Source organism: Danaus plexippus (genome assembly GCF_018135715.1).
Source record: "Danaus plexippus chromosome 22 unlocalized genomic scaffold, MEX_DaPlex mxdp_27, whole genome shotgun sequence".
NCBI classification, from domain to species: domain Eukaryota; kingdom Metazoa; phylum Arthropoda; class Insecta; order Lepidoptera; family Nymphalidae; genus Danaus; species Danaus plexippus.
Window position 1 is genome coordinate 2,790,876 of NW_026869855.1, and position 22,454 is coordinate 2,813,329.

The window sequence follows — 22,454 nt, forward strand, 5'->3', positions numbered from 1 at the left end:
ATTATTGGGCGGACTGAAATAATATCATGCATTTATATATAAATGAACAACAGGGACAGGTTCAATATAATTTTCTTTTCATGAGATTGGCTGAATGGATTTAAACAGTTTGTTATTTGTGGTATTTCGATTATGCCGACATAAAACCTTTTTTGAAGTCTTATAAGAGTTTTTAAATTTTGTGAACATATAGGTATATTTATTTATTCTGAGTCTGTGTAGGAAAATAAAGAAACTATATATGTTTGAATGAATTTGAACTTATTGAGTAAGTTAGTTACAATAGATCAGACTTGGTTTAACCTTGAAGCCTAACCCATTAGTTAGCTATAAAAAAAACTTTAACTCTAAAACTCTATGAAAATTCATACTCACTTTAATATCATTATTTACATTAATCACTAAATTATAATAACGTTATTACATCACTCCCAACAGACCATGATTCCCTGGAGCTAGAATCGAGACTTCAATTCCACAAGCAGTTTATGATAGGGACACAGAGTAATAATATAAGATCCATGCAATGAACTTAGAAATGCAGAGTGAGTGGCTACACAGGAGATTTTTGCATCCCATTAGCACTAAAATGGCGCACTTTAATTCATGATTGGTCGCCAGCACTGCTAAAATTTTACCTCAATGCGTTCCAGATGACTCTCCCAGATCAGAGTAATTTAGTAAGATGGGGCAAAGGTACCGAAAAAACTTGCTACATCTGCGGGGAGGCAGTTGGAACTTCTAAGCATTTGCTGGTGGCATGTAGGGTACTCCTGGATAGCAGTCAATACTCGCCTCGTCACGATAGGGTTTTAGAAATCATACGTGTAGCTGTTAGTCTATCGGTAGCAAGAGCGCAAAAAGAAATTACCACGAACCAACGATCAATAGGTTTTGTGAGAGAAGGCACTAGGGCTATAAAATCAAACGTCAAGCCCTACTCTATTATTAAAGTAACATCGGATTTTACTTTAACGATGGACACGTGTGAGAAACAATATAAGATCCCACAGGATATTTGTGCGTCGGCCTCCAGACCGGACATAGTTTTACATTCGCGAATTTTAAAGCGCGTTGTACTAATAGAGCTCACGGTTCCTTGGGAAACCAACATCCCCAAAGACCATGCCATCGAGGTCAACAGGTATTACGAGCTCACTAACGAGCTCACTAACGAGCTCACTAAGATTATGTTTGTTGTAAATTTGTACGCGGTAGAAGTAGGAGCGAGAGGTATAACAGCCAAATCTCTCTACAACCTGCTAAAAGACTTAGGCCTGACAAGAAGTAACATCAGTTCATTCTTCGAACGTGCGTCGAAGGCAGCCCTAGCAGGTTCGTTTCATATTTGGTTAGGTAGAGAGAGGAGCTTGGACAGTGGAGGTGAGCGTTTAACGCTCGTTAGATAGGGGCCCCTTAAACCTACACCTGGGTCGCAAGTCCCAGGCACTGTTGAAGCTCCTCTCCCTACAACGATGGACCCGGCACTCGCATGGTGAATCCATGGAATGCTGAGAGGTTTCGTCTCCTATATTTACTTGAATGATATTTTAGTTAAGCCGAATTATACATTGTATGTACGCTTAGACAATTATTTAGGAACCTTATATGAAAAGGGACGAAACTCGAAAGGACACACATAAAACTAACTATTTGTTATGTTAATGTTTATTTTTAATAGAGGACATCGATTGAGTTAAAAATTATTAATAAAATTAGTATGGAATTCCTAAAATACATATTCGAGAACAAAGTGCAACATAGCTATGTTAAATTGATCTTTAGTTTATAGATAAATATACGCTTAGATGTTACTTGGCTTACTATATAAAAGATTACAATAGGTTTGCTGTATAAAAAAATTGAGATTAGAAAGTATTAGTATTATTTAAAAAAATATATTAAAAATAAATATTTTTTTATTGTACATTATTAGGTTTGGACTTTAAAGGCAAAGGCATACGAACTTTATGCATTTGATTATAAAAAACTAATGATTGTCAATGTAAAATACCTAAGTATGTAAATAATAGTTGTAATAAAATAAATGACAATACAATGAAAAATATAATTGTCGTATTTCTATGGACGTGATATTTTTGTTTCGAGCCAGCTAGAGTCTCAAAATGTTATATTTCTTAAATAATAGTATTTTATATTTTAAATTATTGAAAAAAATGTGATATATTCTAATTAAGTCTTATAATATTTTAATGAACATATTAACTACGTCTTTTCATTATCAAGGTATAAGCTGATCGTTGCAGAGTTTTATTTTTCTAAGCTATCAAATCGCTAGGAATGTCATAGATATATAATTTAAAAAAAAATTGCAAAACGTTACCGAAGAGGTCGTTTTAGCCATTATTAACACTTTTTAATACTTATTTCCGTCTCCAAAATAGATATATATATATAAATATAAGATAATTGGTTATTATACACTTCACTACTATACATTAAATTTTCATTTTATTATACAGGGTGGATACCTTGTACAAAAAAAAATAATTTTAAGTATTCGAAGTTCCAAAATTAAAAATTCTTATATGATTTACCGTCTTATCAAACTTGAATAAATAAAAGGACGATAAAAGGATTTTCTGTACATATTTCCTTTTAATGTACACTAACAAAAATATCTTATTGTTAAATACTCAAAAATGCAAAATTTGTACCTACAACGACATCTGTTATGTATGTAGCAACAACAATACAGCTACAGTTTGACATATATACGAATTACTTTTACAATAAAATAACAGAGAGCAGCACAAGTAATTTATAATCATAGATTAAAAAAGCCTCCAACAGTCAATATGTAATATTATAAACAAATCTAATTTTTTTTCATTACAAAAATTGTGGGCCAGATCAAATTTTTCATTTATTTAATTCCAAATATTTTTTGAAATTTGTTAACATAAATTCAAATTTATTAACAAAATAGAGTTCATAAAAGCTAACCTTATAGTTCAAGTAACTGTAAATATTTTAGGTTTCTAATCTTATAATATTTCAAATTAAAATTCTATTATTATATTTCTATGTTCTAGAAATCGTAATCGATATATTCTATTAATTAAAACATGCTTAGTTTTTTTATCAAAAAGTATCAAGCGAATATAAAAAAAATGACTACAATATATTTTCGATTTATTTTTTGTTTTAATTTTTAAAATACCTTATTTGAAATACGATTTTTTCATTGAATTAAATATTTTTTAGTTAAATAGGCAGACCAACATGAAATGTAGTATTAAAAAAACTTAAAAAAAAAATCAGGGCGGGAAATTATCAAAAGCAAAAAGTACCTGTTGAAAAACTTTTCCATAATTTGTAAAAAAATATAGGTAAATAAAATTTTTAATGTAAGTCTGTTTAAACATAATTTAAAATAAGGATTTCAGATTTTTGTACGAGTTATATGTTCAACGTGACAGCAACACCGCTTCGAGTTATAGCACAATTTATACACATGTAGGTCATAGAAAAGATGGCTTAGCGCTCCTAGATTTTAAGTGTGAGAAAATATATATTTTTAAAATTTAAATGGCCTTCAGTGATTTATGTCAAATAAGTAATGCGTTCAAAGCCGTCGAAAATGAAGTTGATCAGGTAAGTTTATAAGTGTTTCTAAAAGTGTCTTCCCATGGGTGTTGTAAATGTCCAATTGGACCTGTCAGTCCCTCAATATTTGTAAAATCGGTGAACTATTTGCTTCGTACATTAATAATACTAGTTAGAAAAATCTGGCTGCCTTAAGAATCAATTATACGCCCTAAAATGCCAGCGCACAACAAATGTATATTTATTTTTTTTCGAGGTGAACGATGACATATACTTACGATTGCACACAATATTTTTAGAATTATAAAGTTTGTACCTGAACGGAGGTAATATAAGGTGTTATGGATATCCGTGGGCGCATTAACCCTGATCGAGAATTTAATATTTACACGTTTTAGACCGGTTCAAATGCTTGTTACATTTAGAACGCAATACTCGTAATACTTTCTCTGACGATTTTTCGTTCATTCCATCGTCCTTCATTGCTAAGTAAATATCAACAATATCTAAACCAAAACATATTGCGTCATATCAAGCAATATTACTTTATATGGAATGTCCTAAATCATTATATTGTCATTGTTTACACAATCAGATATTGTTTTGTTGATACAGTTCATTTAATAAATGTATCAAAAAAATAATACAAAGAAATTGGTTTCAAATAAAAAAATATATATACAACATTAATTAAGAATACATATATATAAGAAAAATAATTTATTTTTATATAATACTATTTAATAATAATCAGTATTTGTGACTTCATATTTAATTAGTGAATAAAACTTCATTAATGTTGTATCTATGTTTCATACATTTTGATAATAATGTGCTGATTGTTTCCTGCAATAAAATTCTAGTAAAATAATCTGAAAAACTGCTAGATTCTGTTATAATACATAGTTTTAGTTAAGAACGAGTTTATAGTGGAGAATCACTGATTTTATATGAAATTCCCTATAAAATATATTTCATAATTGCTTTTCATACTCTCTTTACAAAATTTTCCTTATATAATATATTCTTTACCACCAGAAAAGCCGTTAGATTAGTATAGTTACCATAAACCGTCCAAAAACCCTAAATATGTTGCTAACAACAATATTATCACTTCAATAATTCAAATACTTTTACTCTAGTTTCTTTAAACAAAAAATAATAATTTATGCTGTTTTAATAATATGTTATTAAAATTTAAATCCATATGCAGATGAAGTAATAAATTACTTAAAATATATATACATATATATATATATATATATATATAACTAGATGTAGCCTTGAACTATATTTCATTGTCCCCAACCTCTACACAAACTTAAGCATTTTTAAATAAAATAGTTACTTAATTCTATTCAATTCATTTACATATATAATCCTATTAAGATAAAAGTTTGATAAATTTGATATTATTTAGAACATATGTATTGTTTATTTAAATAAATAATTAATATATTATTATTTTTTCTCAATAAATATGTTCATTTAACATTTCCGTTACATATTTTGATAGAAATTTAATTTTTTTTTGTCTGAATATTTATAATGGTTATATATATTTAGTATAAAGCTTTATTACATAGTAATTTGTGGAAAAACTTGCCTTAATTGAATTTTTGTCATTATTATACTTTCTGTGTCAACACAGGAGTGAAAAATAGAAAAAAAATTTATAGGGTTGTCACAAAGTTATAAAATAATCAAAATGAATGATATTGCAGCTATTATACATAAGAAAACATTTAATTTAGTTTTGCAACAAACATTATAATGCTGTTAAGATTCTCGTTAATATTAATATATTCATTATATTTTATTTTATGTGTTTTTTCTTCGAAATTATTACATAAAGCTTTACATGTTTTTTTATTGGAGAAAATAACAGGTAACATAACTTTTTTTTTTTTGTAACTAACAAATGGACTGTAAATTGTCTGAAATAAACAAATTATTATTATTATTATTATAAGTTCACATCTATATACATATACGTATATGTATATATATATATTTATATATATATATCATATATATATATATATATATGTGTGAATATATTGTAAAAAAAAATTCTCTATAAAATTGAATAAGTATTTAGTCTTTATCAAAAGGAAAAAATTTAAAAACTATTCCAAAAATTATATATCTGAACCATTGAGTGGAAAACAAAACATTTTAACATTGCCTTGTCAGGTTAGACATTATAACTACAATTGTGATCTTAATATCTTCGAGTTGTTAGCTTTTGTCTTATTTAATTCTAATCTTTCATAAATTCTATTCTCTTAATTACAGTATGGTCGTGATAAATGACAAAACTATTTATATATATGTAAAATAATATTTTTTTTACAGTCGGACCGTATCATGGAAGAAAACTCGTTGGTACGGGATCTCATCGCCAAGATCTTGGACGAGACGGAGGGGAATAGGTGAGTTTCTGTTTCATGTATTTTAAAACAATATTGCTCAAGTAATAGAAACTTTTTATATAAATTAATACATACAATAATATACATAGGGCTGCCGATTGTTTTGTATGGGTTTTAAATACTAACTATTTACTAATAAAATTCACTTTAATTGTCATATTATATATTATATATGGTACACTAGTAAGTAAGTGACTTTGTCTGACATTGTCTGTGTGTTTGTGTATTTTTAATCAAATTGTCTTAAATTATAAGCTAGTACATCTATCGCTTTCATTAATATCATTATGAAAATAATATATTATACACTTCAGTCATTTTGTTACGGGTAACCTCGGAAATGCTATATCAATTTTGAGAGAACTTTCACTGGAAATTAGCTGACACATCGACCAAGTTAGGCTACATTTGATTTTTATGTAGTTTTATTAATGTAACATATTAAGAAAATAACCATTCCATTGAGGCAAGTCGCGGGTACAAGCTAGTTTTTTTTAATTGTATTAGTTATGTATAGGAATAAGTTTACAGTTTTTAAGGCTTTGCTATTTACTTCACTGGAATATAACGCTATATAAGAATGCTTCACAAAATCCACAGAATACACATAGGTAATTAGGAATTATCGAAAAATCGATGTTTCAATCGATGTATTGTAGATAAATTAATTCCTAGTAGTGCATTGGTACATAGATTACTTCTAATAATAAATATAATGTACGAAAAATTTAAAACAAAAAATAATTTAGGCTGTACACGATGAAATACAAAAATAAATTGTTCGTGATATTCAGTGTTGCCATACGTAATAAAATTAATAAATTTAATAAAGTATATTTGAAAAACCTTTCTTAGAATATTTTTCTTATTTGTAGGGTTTCTTTCAAACACTAAAACTTTGATGAAAAGAGTTCTTTTAGTTCAAAGCTCTCACGATGGCTTGAAAATAATAACTTAAAAATACCTTTTTGTTACCTGACATTATAACAAAAAACTTTTTTTTTATTAATCTATAATTTTCACTTTTTCCTGATTAAATATTTTTACTTTTGCTTAATTTTTTTTATGGTATTTTTTATGAATGTTATAAAAAAAATTGTATTACATGAACAAATGTATTTGAACTGGATATATGGCAATACTTCGATCAATAAAAAAAAATAGTTCAAAGATAGTTAGAATTGGCCAGTTTGGTTTTGAAATTTGCAGTAAAAATGTAATACTTTCTAAATATAAAATATTTGCATATACATTGTTTTGCCCACGACTTCGCTTGAATATCGGAATTGGCTGTGAGAAAAATGTTTAATGTATGACATAGCTAGTGTAACCAAATGACAGCGACATCTTTAGTATGTGTCATGTCGCTTCAAACACAATTCAACTTATACCATACTATTATAACCTATATCTTATTCTGATCTCTGAGCTATATTATTGCTTAGTTTAATCAAAATCGACCTCTCAAGATTTTTATAATATAAGTTGTGTAGTAGATTTTTTTAACAAACATCTACATAATTAGTTGTATCAATCCTTATTAGATCTATTATATTTTATAATTTTTATATATCGCGCTTATAACTACGTTTTTTGTTACATTTGACACAAAAAAACCTCATCTTGTGTTCTCGTGATCACGATTGCTGTATAGTTCATCTAAATATTTACTCGTACATCAAAAAAATATGCTTAAATTACTCTATTTCATTATATATCAACAGAAACCTTAAATTAAACTATGATACAATCCCAAGCAATTTTTCTTTAGACTCATGGATGAGTTGAAATACTTATTAGAAGTAAATTTTGGTAATTTTCGTTCCAGCTGTGTTCCCTCACCAGATAAACCTACCAGCAGCTTACCAACAAATATAAGTCAGTTTCCAAAAAATGATAATGGAACATATCTAGAAACACCCTACAACTACAACAACAATCTCTATAACTTCAATCAGAACGATAATGGTCTTTACAATATCCAGAACGGCTTTAATTCCAACGGTTTTGTCAATTATTCCGACAACGAGGTAAATTCTCTGCTAGGAGTAGACCCGATAACGGATACTGATGCCGTTACTCCCGAGCAGTTGAACCTGCTACGGCTGGCTGCCCAGGAAATCGGTGGGGCGCAATTCACCAGCCCAAATAAATATGACGAGAAATTTTACAATTTCTTCGAGCCAAACCAAAGAAATTCGCTTCCAGACTCAAACGTATTCTCAAATAATTACAACAGACCCAACAGTCTGAGTCTCGATTTGAATTACAACACTAATTACGACACACCTTTCAACGCTCAGAGGTTCCCTAGCAACGGTTTCCTCAAAGACCAACCGGATTCCACCTCAGATTTGCTAACTTACCTCAATCAGATGAGTATATCCGGCGACAGACCGAGGGACGACATATTGCTCAACGATTTCAAAATGCCCGACGGAAACAGTTCGTTCCAAAGCGACGAATACAAAATGCAAGATGATAGGAACAAAATGTTCTACAACAACAGGAACTTCCAAACACCGAATAAGAATTTCAATAGCGATTTCTTCCTGAACGACGTCGTGCCCATGCCGGATAGAAATATGAATCGGAACTACGATTTCTCGAACCAATCTGTCTCTGGTATGGGCTTCAAGCCGAACGGGTTCCATCCGCAGAACGAGTTCGTCCAAAGGCGAGAAGTCAGTCAAATGCTGCCGCGCGAGAGTTACCAGGGTAATGGTAACGGTGAAAGGGTTAATTTCGATGTTGGTAGAGAGAACGCCCAACAGAATCTATTGAGGCAGCAGGAAATAGCGAGACAAATGAATATCATCATGAGGAACCGCCCACCGCCGAACCCTTTGAACGTGGACGTGTCTTTCATACACGAACCACCGTTTAATCTTGGTAAGAAAGATATATCTTCAAATCATAGTCCCTATACAAAATAGAGTAATCAGATAGTATATATAACACATTTCTTCGTATAATTCTGTGAAGATTATGCTTCTAAATTCTTCTTTATCCACGAAGAATACTACAATCTGCTCATTGAAGTCCCATATGAGATGCCAAAAAAAAATATCTTTAATATATAACTATTTTGCGGGAAAAAAAACATAAGTAAATTTTGGCATAATAAAACGCGCTATTTTTGATAGTATATAAACATATATATATATAAGTTACATTAACTAAACTGTTATTTAACACAGGTATCGGAACGCTCCTCGGACCGTCACCGCCCGTCGCCCCTCCAGTATTACAATCCCCTCTCCTGGACATGCCGTTACTGGCGCCATTCTACGCCATGAGAAACATCAGGTAATATAAAGCTTAAAAATGTACATTATATATAATAAATAAGATATTCTCTCAAATATAAAACATCTCGTCTAGTCTCGTCGTTGATGGCTGCATCAAAGTTATCGAAGTTTCGAGATTGCTCGAAATTATAATTAAATTTAGTATGTATGTATCTGTAAATAATAGTTTGATTTTAAATGTGAACTACCGAAAATATTAAATATTTTTAATATAATTAATTTTATATAAAAAAATCAATTTTTATTTCTGTTCATACATTTTTCGCCTTATTTACAATCCATAACGTTATATATTCTGTATATTTAAGATTATCTAGCATAAAATGTTAGGCACGATGGTGTCTTATATGTAGCTACTATAAGCTATTTTATGCCCTCAGCATTATCCGTTTGGAATTAGGAATTTGATTCAGAGAATATATTGATACCAACCGGCAACGCCCTCTATGGGTCGTGTCAGGAAAACCACTGAATTACAGAATAAATCACCACACCACATTATTCTGATCTTACATGATACGAAAGTTATATCCAAATCCGTTCAGTATTTAAAGAGACACAAACCCTGACGTGGCTACAGACTTTCGCATACACAATATTATACGATTATTTGCATATTATTAATATGTATGTGGGAAGAGAATTTTATTTTTATATTTATTTTTATTATTATTTTCTACCACTTTGTAAGTTAATCCAGAGTTTACTATAGCAACACTAAAAAAATGTCAATAGAGAATAAAAGACGATGTGAAGACGACTGTTGTGTTTGCCAAATAAAACTAAGATTTTGTTTTTTTTTTAACCATTCTTTGTTATACATATATATATAACATCTGTATGATAAGGAAGAAAATATATAATTGATATATATTTTATATTATTAATTCCAGGAACACAGCACCGTCCTCGAGTATACTTCACGCTAGACTGGACGCGTGTTACGAGCAATGGCGGCAGTTGGAGAGGGAGCGGAAACGGACGGAAGCCCGTCTGGCGTTGGCGTATCCTGGGCGGGCGGTTTCCTCGTCTAACTCAATACCAGTCCCACGCCTGCCGCCCTGCCCTACGCGCGTCGATAGACTCACCGTGGACATGCTGCGAGAGCATACTAAGGTGGGTACACACGTGCGGGTAGTATGTAAAGCGTGCACAACAAAATTCAGACTTATTAATGTTGGTGTTATATTGAGCTAATAATCAAATACTTTATTATGTTATTTAAGTACTAGTGAGAATAAAAAAATGTGCTTTGATACATAGAAACGTCATTTTATGGGGGATATTCTGAAATTATTCATAATAATTGTCATAAGCAATTTCTTTTTCATATATTTAACAGAAGTCATATTTGAAATAAAAAATATAATTATTTAAATAATTATTACTATATTGTAACAGGTGTTAACACTGATGGGCAAAATGGAGACTCTTCGTGCTAGTGTCTGTGTTGCGCAGAACAAACGACCAAATAAACCGGACGAAAATAAGATAACTGTGTTGAAGAGGGGTCAGGATAACGTTACGGATAAAGAGGACAACTTCGATCCGGCCACATGGCGGGATGATGTACGGAATCTGTCGGAAATGTGAGTTACGGATACGATTGCCGGATATTTTTACGGATACGGATACGGAATTATATCAGTATGTATTTGTTTATATCTCTTTCCAGTGCACCCCATAGTGAAGTTGAAAGCGCAATGCTAGCGTGGCGTAACGCCGTAGCGGCTGTCCAAGCGGCGAGGCGCAGAGAGGTGAACATAGCACACCTCAGATACCCCAGGAACGACAGGGACCGCGATCGTGAGTAATAAAGACGATATCATTATTATTAAATACATATAATAATGATTTGATAGTATTACAGAGGTCGTATACGATCTAAACCGAAAAATAAAATTTCAACTTCATTTTGGCTAGTGAAAGGTACAAAAATATTCAATTATCTCAGTTGGCACCGAAAACTGTACAATTTTTTTTGTTATTAGAGTATATACATATATAACGAACAATATGGATTGGATTTCTTTTTTATTTCTGACAAGTTATGTTTGAGGATTAGGAAATAAAAAAAAATTTTCAATCAATTAATATTAAGTAAATGTATATATAAATATTTTTAAATGTTATAACATATTTTACATCACAAACAGCTATTCTCCAACTATCTGATGCCGTGAAGCAGTTGTGTGTGTGCGCAAGACGAGCTCGCTGTGCTATGTGGTGTGACCTCACACTCACTGTGGCTTTGGCACCCCACTCTGCACTAGTTAGTATAAATTCACATACAAACATATACATATATATAGTATAATGTGTAAATGAAAAATTCAATTCAATTAAAATAAAACCAATATATTCAGATTACTATGCGTTATTATATTATTTCAAAAACTACATACTTGAGAGGTTTCGGTTACTTTGCAGACGATATGAAAATGTTTTGAGAAAAAACGTGTAGTGATCTGGTAGTATTAGTTTTATTTAAACGAATACTTAGTCTCAGATCTCATTATATTAAATTTTTATTCCAAATTTTGCAGTTAATATAGATATTCAGTAACCATAATTCTTAAGCAAAAAATTTTTAATGTATTAAATAACTTAATTTTATAGACAGATTTTACTTCTTCACTAACTATAGTACACACACGCACACTTACATCTGTAGATGTGTAAACTTGTTAATATATGTAAACTGTAAATAATGTTTACAGCAAAGTGAACATTCTCCTACCATACCAGCACCTTCAACATCGTCACCTAAGCAATCATCACAGGAGATTCCAACAACATCCGCCTCAAGTAAACCAGTTACTAATGAACAGAGTGAGGTATTCATTATAATATTCAAATATATGAAAATATATAGATTTTAATACAGTCAGGTGGTGGGAAACTGATAGAATTAATAGTATTTTCACATCAATTACTCAAATATATTGTCTGATTCAATGAATTTATGTCAATAGATTGCTTAATAGTCAATATATAAAAGCAAAGCATTGCAAATAGACTAAAATTTTTAAATAGATTTCCATTTAGCATGTAATTATCTTAATTCACAGGATAAACAAGAAACACAGCCCACCGAAGATCAAAAAGACGATAAGAACAAGACCAATGACAAAGATAAAAACCTACGTCGCACACAAAACTATAGGAAATTGAATCACAGGAATGATTTCTATAAGAACCAAAGGTACGACAACAGATTCGTTAACAAACACCCATATCACTACCTGGCTGGATCTATAAATTAAAAAAAAAGGTCAATTCATTCAAAGGAGGTTGCATTTCCAACTGTCATACAAAAAAAAAAAAACAAAACAAAACTGCAATGAATCAATGTGATTTTAAAAATGGAATACAAAATCCGCACTTTTATTGGTAGATAAAATGAAGCCTTCCCATTGGTCGGATCACTTGACAGTTGGTAATGCATCATCACAGATAAATACTGACAATTATATGGAATTGTTATTGTATACTATGACAACTGTAATTTTCTATTACTGTATTATTTATAATTTCAAACACTGATATTATTAAGTACTGGTATTAATTTATAATTGAATCTATGGTTTTGGAGTTCCTGAATCATATGCGACATCGACTCGGATTTTCTAACAGATGTGGTTATGAATAAAAATTGGCTGCATTCCATTTAAGACTAAAATACACTGTGATGTTAAAATCCTCTGAATATTTCACTGCTATAATATTTTTTTATGCTGTCTTTTAAAAAAAAGTTTTATACTTCTTTACATTCACCCCCACTGGACAATATGACGCAGCCAATTTTTATATTGATCTTTCTGACGCATTTAAATACGAAATTTATATGACACGAATATTTTATAGACGACATACAAACTGACGTTATAATTTTTTTTTCTTTCGTATTATATGAAGTCGCGTACAAGGCTATTACAATGGATTGTTGCAATCCAATGATCATATCAGCACTTTTTTTGAAAATTTAATAGCATGCATTTACTTGGTATATAAAAAAAAGTGTTTTTCAGGTATGTAAGACCACTTAGTATAGAGATGTTTTATCGCTTGGCTGTCGTTTGGCTGGTTCGGAATTTACTTGCCAAAAAACTTGGTGTGATCGAAATATTATAATACGTTATTTAGTAGAGATGTTTATTTACAAAAATTATCTTGTTTCGTTGGCATCGACATGGTAGGTTTTTATTATTGATTATATCAGAGTCAAATTTTGATTCTGATTTCGTTAATATTAATATTAAATAATATAGTTATGCTTATATTCTAATATACCAAGCTCTTTATTATTATTATTTCTCTATATCCATTGTTGCACACATTAAAATGTGTTAGTAAAATTTATACATGGTGTTTATTAGATAAGCCAAAAAAAAAATATTTCGTTCACACTAAAAAAATATATGTGATGTTGATGAAACTAGTTGACTCTATTTTATTATCAGAATTAAATATTAAAAAAAAAAGTATAATAATAATATGAAGTTGAAAACTAGTAGAATAAGTGTAGCACGTATTTATTTAAAAGGTTTTGATGAATTTGTAGTCATAGGGAATTGAACGCTCACGGTGTTATACAGGATGTTCTTTTTAATGAAATTGTTTTTTTTTTTTTCGTTGAATGTCCTATCAATAAGCCATAAGTCTTCGAACTGCTTCACAAACGCTTTAATTAATTAATTTATATATATATATATATATACATATATATAAACGGTGCACAAAGTAATCCAAGGATGTATTAACCAAAATAGAATTATCTTCCGTTAGTTCATATTAGTGTTAGTGTGATTATTTTTTGTTGCCCTCATGCATTTCTTTCGGATGTACAAAATTTTTAATGAATTGAAGTTATGTTATCATTTTGTTTTTGTAGATTATTATTATTATTATTTTTTATTTATTTCGGAATGTCGGTGGAGGGTTGGTGCGAAGGTTATGCTTTCACGTAGTGTGACGTAGGTGTTAGTGATAGACCTTTTTCGATGTGATTTTCGATGTTAGTTGTAAGTGGTTACCGATAGCCCAGCCCAGTGTTAGTACAATGATGCAAATAGCATAGTTAAGCACAACCTAGTTTCTTAGCTAATTGTAGTTAGTTTAAATGTATTTCTTGTTATTTTTTTTTTATTTTCGGACGTTTATCGGATCTTCAGTTGAAATGTTGCCATATAGTAACTATTTACCTCAAAATCCTTCTAACGCTTACCCGTTTTTAAGATATATGATGTTGTTATGAATTTTGCGAAATTTAATAAGACTTTGTTTGTTTCGGAAGCGATTTTTTTTAGGGTAGTCTCACACCGAGTGACAGTAAAATTTGATTTTCATTAAGTATGAAGAAAATGCTATATTTTTTATATTGTATGCTACTAATATTAGAACCCGCTTAACCAAATTAAATTACTATAGTATTAAAATTATAAAAAAAATTCGCTTTCGATGTGACCAAAGCGTATATTGTTGACGAATCATTATTTATTTTTATTATAATTCCACAGATTATATTCTTCATTTTATTTTTGTAGATAATCTATACAGTTGTGATGGCTATGAGGTTTCGCTTTCGGAGCGATTGGCGCGCGAGATTGAAAAAAAAAAATTAGAAAAAATTTTTTGATTAGTATAATTGCTCACTGTTGCTCCAAAAATTGTGCAAATTATATTCTAGTTGTCGCCGCTCGCCCGCCAATTGACTTTAACCCATATTGCTTTAACTCAAATGATCCTTCCGTCCAGGCATAGACTAAGCTTTTGGTATTTTTTTTCCATCTGGCATAGACGAAGACGTGAAAATTTTACGAACGAAAAACCACTACGCAGCTAATCAATACTTTTTTGGTAGACATTAAATGTATATTTTATTATAATTTATTACGGTTATTGCGAAAAAATACGATACAATTACAAAAAAAAAAAAAAAAATAGCAAAATAAATTCACGTCAAGTCTTTGTCAGCATTCAAACCGCTTTTTATCAAAATATTCTCAACGGTCTTAAGTCCTTTACAAAACGCAAAAATCTCAATATAACGACCAACGCTTAACAGCATATCTTTATAAGTATCGTGTGATAGAACTTATTGTAATGTTTAGTGCATTACGTGTTTACCAAAACTATTCAGTACTTAATACCAATAAAGGAACGCTTATAAGAAAAATTCCTATGAAAAAAGAAAAAAATATTCGTCCTAAAAATATGTATTTTATCGGACTCTTTCTGAGACTAATTTGTCTATGGCGTTTATTGGGCCCATGGAATTGATGACGTCATGGGGATTTTTGAGCCGTTTCGATGCTCAATTTTGAAGTTATATATTTTTTTTTTGTTCTTTTTTTTTTGTATGGAAATGTTATAGAAGTGCTATACACCACATACCTAAGAAAATTAATGAACGCTAGATGTGTTATTAGGTAGACGAATTTCTATGGATGTATTTATTTAATACATAGTTATACGCGTGTCGTACAAAATGAAAAAAAAAAATAAAAATAAAAAAATATTCTCGGCGTGTTTAAACGTAGCAAGACTGGAATTAGTTATTTTTATTCGGCTGTCATTTTGTGTCCCGCCATTTTATTGTATAATCTATGATTCGTTTGTGAATGTGGATCCAATGTTAGAGCTTTATCGAATTTGATAATAATTTTACGAAATGAATATTTATAGAGGTGGATGATGTGAACAAAAAAAAAAATAATAGTGATTAGCCGAAATATTCGTGGCTCTGTCTGTATAGATACAGCGAGGTAGTTGTGTTTTCTATTGTACTGTATTAAAGCTAGATGTCTAGATTAATTGTTAGGTACTCGATGGTCTAATTGCTTATTTGTCTAGATTTTTTTTTATGTAACACTAATTAGCATAATACATGGTGTCCTTTTGAAGTGACGGTTTCTATTATCTTGGCGATGGTGGTTTTGCACAAATTCTTTTTTTATTATTGAAATTTAAATATTTCGGACGCTAAAGTGTTATATTTCTGGTTTAGTGTTAAGATTGGACAATAAGTGGTGGTTATTTCTACCATTTCATTACTTAGTTTAAGTTTAACCATTGTTTTTTTTTTCTATACTTTTAATATGTTTTTGTCCAGCGGTTGTTTGGCTCGCGTCGTATTTTTTTTTTGCTGAACGCCGTGAGTATGTCATGTTTTTTTTTTATTGGAATGGCATCATGAATTTTTGATACGTGTGGACCAATCTGGTTTTTTTTTTTGTTGATTTAATTTTTTTTTTTGGGTATTTTTTTTGTCGACGGTTATGGAAAAATACAGGATTTATTTTGCCAGTTCCTCTTAAATGTAAGTGAGAATATCTAAAAGAATATTTTTATAGTTGTAAGCGAGTGAATTAAGTTTTTTTATGACGTGCTGGGTACGGTTAGTTTTACGCACGTTATATTTTTCGGTACTAAATCGTGTTATCCTAGACGGATAGCGGAAATATTACTCTGATGCCGCGGGATTTTATTTCATTCTACCCGCAAAAACCTCGACTAATGAATTTTTCACGCGTACATTATTAACTAAGGTTTTTCTTTTATGGTGCTACACCCCTCGTTATGGTATAGTAAATGTATTGGGGACGCACGTAATATCGCTTTAATAATTTAAGTATGTAATCTCATCTTATATATTCTCTTGAAGAAATTATATTTTTTATATATTTTGCTACTACTGAAAAAAAAATGATGTTACAAAATCGTAGGTATGAACACTGTTAGAACTTAAATTACCTCGTTGTTATCGGACGATTATCACGTAAAGCTCTGTATTTCGCTTGCACATATCCGATTTTCTAAGCGTACATCTATTTCATGTGTGACATAAGCGTTCGTTAACAACGAGAAGCATAATTATAATGGCTTCTATCGTCCCAATATGTTCTCACACACTGCCACTCGAAAGTTTAAACTACCCCCGTTATATATATTTTTAATGTATTATTATTTTATATGATTCTTTCTTACGACATACTGTTTGTTGACGCTTGTTATGTATAGTGACGTTAAAAACTCGCTAGTCCTAATAATTTGGATCTGTCCGTTATACGCTAGGTGTTTGTATTGTTAAAACTGTCTGTGGTTGAAATCGAATTTTATGAGCTTATTATAACTTAATTCCATGGTATTTGGTGGCTGATACTTTATGTCGGTGGACCTATATACCGTGTTCATTGTATAATAGCACTATATAGGAACTTCGATATAAAAGGTATGTAACGTTAGCATGAAAATATGTGCAAAATAAAAACCAGTCGTGATGCAAAACAAGCTATCGCATGGACCAAGGGATAATATTAAGTGTAGCTCACATCACCTTCTGACGGTACTTAGCATTTTAAATTGATATAATAATAATAATAAACAAAAAAATAAAAAACAAATAAAACTAATATAAATATTTTGACATGTCTTCTGAGTGTTAGATAGTATCCATGTATACAAATGTGATTAATGTTTTTAGATGGCATGTTACAGACTGAATTAGGGCAGGTTAATGTAACGGTCGGGGCTGTCTGTGGGTGCAGTATTATTTTGGGGGTACTTGCAAATTAACTTTCACTATGACGTATGTATTTAGTATTAAAGCAATGTTGAACTAGAAATTCTAGTATAATAGATATAGAAAATATAGAATGAGGCATTTATTGACACGAACATTATGCGAATTTGCAACTCCTGTTATAAATCGTTCGTATCGCTTTATTCTATGAGTCTTTCATTCTATATCTACAATGACGTGAATTTGAATTTTGAATGCGTTCGGAATTCAAACTTTTATCTGTCACAAGAAATTGATTGTGTATATTTACGACTACCCTACTCTTCGTGTTCATATGAATTGTTCTAGCTGTGATGTTGAATGTTAAATTGGCAAGTCCTCCCATTTTTTTAGTAATACTATATAATTAGGCGTATCGGTGTTTATATATAGTTGACATGTACGCCTGTTTGTAGATGTTAAATGTTGTCCTACGACCGTGTTACTTTATCTCAGTGTAGTACGAGCTAGATGCAGTCATGGTTTTTTCTTACTAATGATTTGTTACTGTTTTGGCACGATATTAATTACCTTCTGACAAAAAAATATATAATGATGGAAAAAAAAATGGCGTCGTTTCATTTCATACCTTGTTATATATTTATATGAATGTTTATCGTAATTTTTGAAGTAAGTATGTATTCAATATTAGTGTATTTTAATTAACTGGAAATTTGATCAGTTTTCATTTTCTTTTCAGTGTATTGTCGAGAATTTTGAAAACAGCACGTTATTTGTCAAACAATTATCGTTTACATGATTTTAACAATCTCATTAATATTTTAATACATCTCTAAATGTTAACTAGCACACATTTAAGAAAAGGTAAACGCTCTACAATTATTAAAAAAAAAATAAACAATCGTCATCAAAATAACAAAAAAAAATAATAAATAGATTTAATTCTCTTCATTATACATCGTAAACATAAAAATTAAAAACAATTAGTCTATTAGTAACTAAAATCAAATAAAACAGAATTTAACCGATGCAAATAATTTAATTTATATAACGCAACTAAATAGTGTCGAGGACGATCTTCCCTAGCTTCCCGTTGGGCACGTCTATGGCGTGCATAGCGTCCGTTATGATGCCCGTGGCCACTGTCACGTTGTTCTCTCTGATGGTGAACTGTTGTCCTTTGACCATCACCATGCCCTCTAACAGGGTGAGGAAGACGTCCGCGTGATCACCAGGCATTAACATTTCCATCGAAGGCTCTACAAAAAGGTTATATATACATATACATATGATTATATACAGGAGGTAACTATTATAAGACTATATACAGGTGGTGAAAATGTATTTATTACTTTTTTTTCTTTTCACAATTTAAACGATCAATTAATCATTTTGTAAAATATTTCCTTCATTTTTGATATTATAATAGTAACAGAGTTAAACCTCGACTGATTTTAAAATTTTATAAAGTTGTTTACTAGTATGATAAACAAATATAAAGCACAAAAAACTGATTAAAAAACAAGATTTGTCAAAAGCACGTTTTTCTATACAAATTTACATCATAATATTCTCCAAATATTACTTGTTATAATCTTAATGAATAAAATACATGGCTGACCTTGAAGACATTTACCATAACTCACCTAAATCTATCCTGCAAGCAATATTCCACGTTCCGCTGAACATTTGTTGCGTGTATTTTGAAAAGACAGGCTTTTTTCTCCCTCCTTCTGAGTGACTCAGGAAATAGACTTTCGCCTTATAATGATTGCTCAGGCTCAAACTCTTCGCCGCACACAGGATCATGCCCGTCTCAACGTTCTTGAGTTTCATACCGCGAAGTAAGACGCCTACGTTATCACCAGCCAGTGCCTTTACAGCAGGAAAGTAAAAAAAAAACAAAGAGTTTAAATTAAATTCAACCTCTTTAGACAGAATTTAAAAAAAGGCCACTAAGCAGTTATATTTCTTTTTAATTTCCATCAACCTCTTTGGATAAAATTTAAATAAAAAAAATACAGGCCATTAAACTTAAACTATAAAAACTGTAAGTTCATTTAAGGGATAAGTATTTTGTGGTGTCACAGAAAATGTTACAAGTGAATTTTTAGTTGATGGTTAGCTTTTAAGTGTAAATTTTCTTTTTATTATCCATTTGATGGAATTAAATTAAAAGTGTTTTTAGAGCATTTCACGAATAAATGAAAATACACAAAGTCTGATATATAGGCGACATTGTAATGCGACATGAACTGATAGATAGACGAAAAAAAGGTAATTTAATATGTTTGAAGATTTGTTTCTCTTTTAGACATAAACTACGAAACAACAAGAGCAACTGAGAAATATTTTAACAAAATCTCACCTCTGGCACACTATTTCTAAATATCTGTATATCAGATAGTGTTGTCTTAATATTATAGCCGAATCCCATGAGCTCTGCCTCATCATTCTTCTTCATGACACCCCTTTTTATGGTTCCAACGACAACAGTACCTCTACCCGGTACTGTGAAAGCGTTGTCTATGGGCAGAAGAAATGGTGATTCTAGATCTCGTATGATTGGTGGAATGTAATTATCCATAGTGTCCAAGAGTTTGATTATAGAGGGAACCCCTGTGGAAATTAAATTGTAATCTTTAACATAAGTGCAAGGTACAGTTTCAGTCTTGATCCTTAATGTTCAGCGTTACTTCCAGTAACATCCTACAAAATCTCTGAAGCCAGTTATAGTGTTCAAATACAAGTTGCTACTTAAATGTTGCCAGTACAAAATTATAATGGCTCAGTATTATAATTAATAATAATCAATCATAAAAATAATTCTAAGGATTATAGTTTTTTGTAATTAGTATCGCGCCGATGGCGCCACTAGCAACATTTGACCATTACTTGCAAAACATTTATACTTTTTCTTGAATGTAAAGGTATTTTAAATTATATTATAGTTTCTATAGACTTATAATTATATATAGCTAATATGTACATAGGTTACACAGTTGTAATTATTGTTATCTATATTTCATATGCCTCAATAACTGATAGCTTGGTATTTGATTTTACCTATTTCAGTTTGATCATCTTTTAAGGCGGCGAGCGCTGAGCCGTGAACCACAGGTGCTGATAAACCTTCGAAGCCATAATCTGTCAACATTTCTCGCATCTCTATCTCTACTAATTCGACTAACTGCAAATTTATATGTAGAATCAAATTGACACTCTCATAGAAAAATTTTGGTGAAAAAGTAGCCTATCACTCAACTGATAGAAAAACCATAAAAAAATATTATTGTCACAAATAAATATGTTCTATGAAAATATTTTATGAAATTAAAGTAAATAATTCTAATAAGATAATAAAATATTAATATTTTGTTTTACATTTAAGTACATATATAAATACTCACTTCATTATCTACGATATCAACTTTATTTATGTACACCAAAACATATTTGATTCCGACTTGTTTGGCCAACAACAAATGTTCCTTTGTTTGCGGCATTGGCCCGTCGTTGGCTGCGACTACAACAATTGCTGCATCCATTTGGGACGCTCCCGATATCATGTTTCTGATATAATCTGCATGTCCCGGACAGTCGGTGTGAGCGTAGTGTCTGTTTTTCGTACTGTAGCCTACGTGTGCTGCATTTATCGTAATTCCTTCAAAAATAATAATTATTAAATCTAATGTCAATCATAAATTTTTATTGAGCCCCTATATTAACTTACCCCGTGCTTTTTCTTCCGGGGCCTTATCTATTTCGTCGTAAGAAACATATTTCGCGAAACCACCTTTAGATAAAACTTTGGTTATTGCAGCTGTGAGTGTCGTTTTTCCATGATCGACATGCCCTATAGTTCCTACATTGCAATGTTTTTTCTCTACAACCTTAGATTTAACTTTCGTGCAATAGTTACAAGAACCGTTTAAAATACCAGCAGTCAATCTACTGCTTCTTAATAATTTAGATTTCGATAAATACTTTGGAGATACACTACTTATTATACATCGGAATATAAGACTTCCAGTCATTTTTAATTATTTAATTAATATATAATATCGGTTTCATAACTTCTGTGAGGTTATTTATATTTTTAACTTTTGACATTGACATATTTATCAATATATTTTGACAGTGACTAGATTTAAAATAATATTTACTGTAACTCATGAGAACGAGATTTTTATATTTTTTATTAATTAAGTATTAACTACTTGTCAATAACTTTTCAATCCTACATGATATACATCTCAAGGACGATGGTGACTTTTATTAAGGTTAATGTTGTGTTTATCCTGTGTTAAGGGAACGATATCAATTTTATTTTGTATATAAAGTTAATCTTGATAACATCTCTTTTTTTTCTAGAATATTTTTTTTGAGTCAAAAACATAACAAACTGTGAAAATTATGGTGTTTTATTATTTAGCAGAAAGGACTTTTTGAGTTATTTCCAAAATTAATAAAAAATATTTTTTCCCGAGAATATTCAATTATTTCTCAATTCTTAATTGAATTTTGTTTACATTATTTTCTACTTTATATTTACCTCTACCTTATTTTTTTTAAATCAGAATAGATTAAAAATATTTTTTTATTTATAAATGT

At 30.4% G+C, this 22,454-nt stretch overlaps 2 protein-coding genes across 3 annotated transcripts; one reads left to right on the forward strand and one right to left on the reverse strand.

Annotated features, from left to right (window-relative positions):
* The first annotated feature begins 3,464 nt into the window (after positions 1-3,464).
* LOC116773384 (uncharacterized) lies at positions 3,465-17,726 on the forward strand. 2 transcript variants are annotated; one of them, XM_032665817.2, is made up of 10 exons: positions 3,465-3,618; positions 5,929-6,005; positions 7,834-8,897; positions 9,206-9,314; positions 10,210-10,432; positions 10,718-10,905; positions 10,992-11,122; positions 11,473-11,588; positions 12,037-12,153; positions 12,388-17,726. In XM_032665817.2, exons 1-10 carry the CDS (start codon positions 3,553-3,555, stop codon positions 12,580-12,582), a joined length of 2,286 nt encoding a protein of 761 aa, XP_032521708.2. In that variant the 5' UTR covers positions 3,465-3,552; the 3' UTR covers positions 12,583-17,726. The 2 variants fall into 2 exon arrangements, with proteins under 2 accessions (XP_032521708.2, XP_061384654.1); XM_061528670.1 differs by having other exon boundaries at positions 12,037-12,148; positions 12,388-12,525.
* A 1,031-nt stretch (positions 17,727-18,757) lies between these two features.
* Positions 18,758-21,953, reverse strand: LOC116773635 (elongation factor Tu-like). Its single transcript, XM_032666128.2, has 6 exons — positions 21,574-21,953; positions 21,251-21,504; positions 20,907-21,030; positions 20,209-20,459; positions 19,487-19,715; positions 18,758-19,099 (listed from the first exon to the last, which is right to left on the reverse strand). Exons 1-6 carry the CDS (start codon positions 21,875-21,877, stop codon positions 18,897-18,899), a joined length of 1,365 nt encoding a protein of 454 aa, XP_032522019.2. The 5' UTR covers positions 21,878-21,953; the 3' UTR covers positions 18,758-18,896.
* Positions 21,954-22,454: the final 501 nt, after the last annotated feature.

Coding starts and splice junctions, on each gene's coding strand:
- LOC116773384 (XM_032665817.2), top strand. CDS start 3,553: ATGGCCTTCAGTGATTTATGTCAAATAAGTAATGCGTTCAAAGCCGTC. Junction 6,006..7,833: donor GACGAGACGGAGGGGAATAG/GTGAGTTTCTGT, acceptor TTTTCGTTCCAG/CTGTGTTCCCTCACCAGATA. Junction 9,315..10,209: donor TACGCCATGAGAAACATCAG/GTAATATAAAGC, acceptor TATTAATTCCAG/GAACACAGCACCGTCCTCGA.
- LOC116773635 (XM_032666128.2), bottom strand. CDS start 21,877: ATGACTGGAAGTCTTATATTCCGATGTATAATAAGTAGTGTATCTCCA. Junction 21,505..21,573: donor CCCGGAAGAAAAAGCACGGG/GTAAGTTAATAT, acceptor TTATTTTTGAAG/GAATTACGATAAATGCAGCA. Junction 19,100..19,486: donor TGCTTGCAGGATAGATTTAG/GTGAGTTATGGT, acceptor ACCTTTTTGTAG/AGCCTTCGATGGAAATGTTA.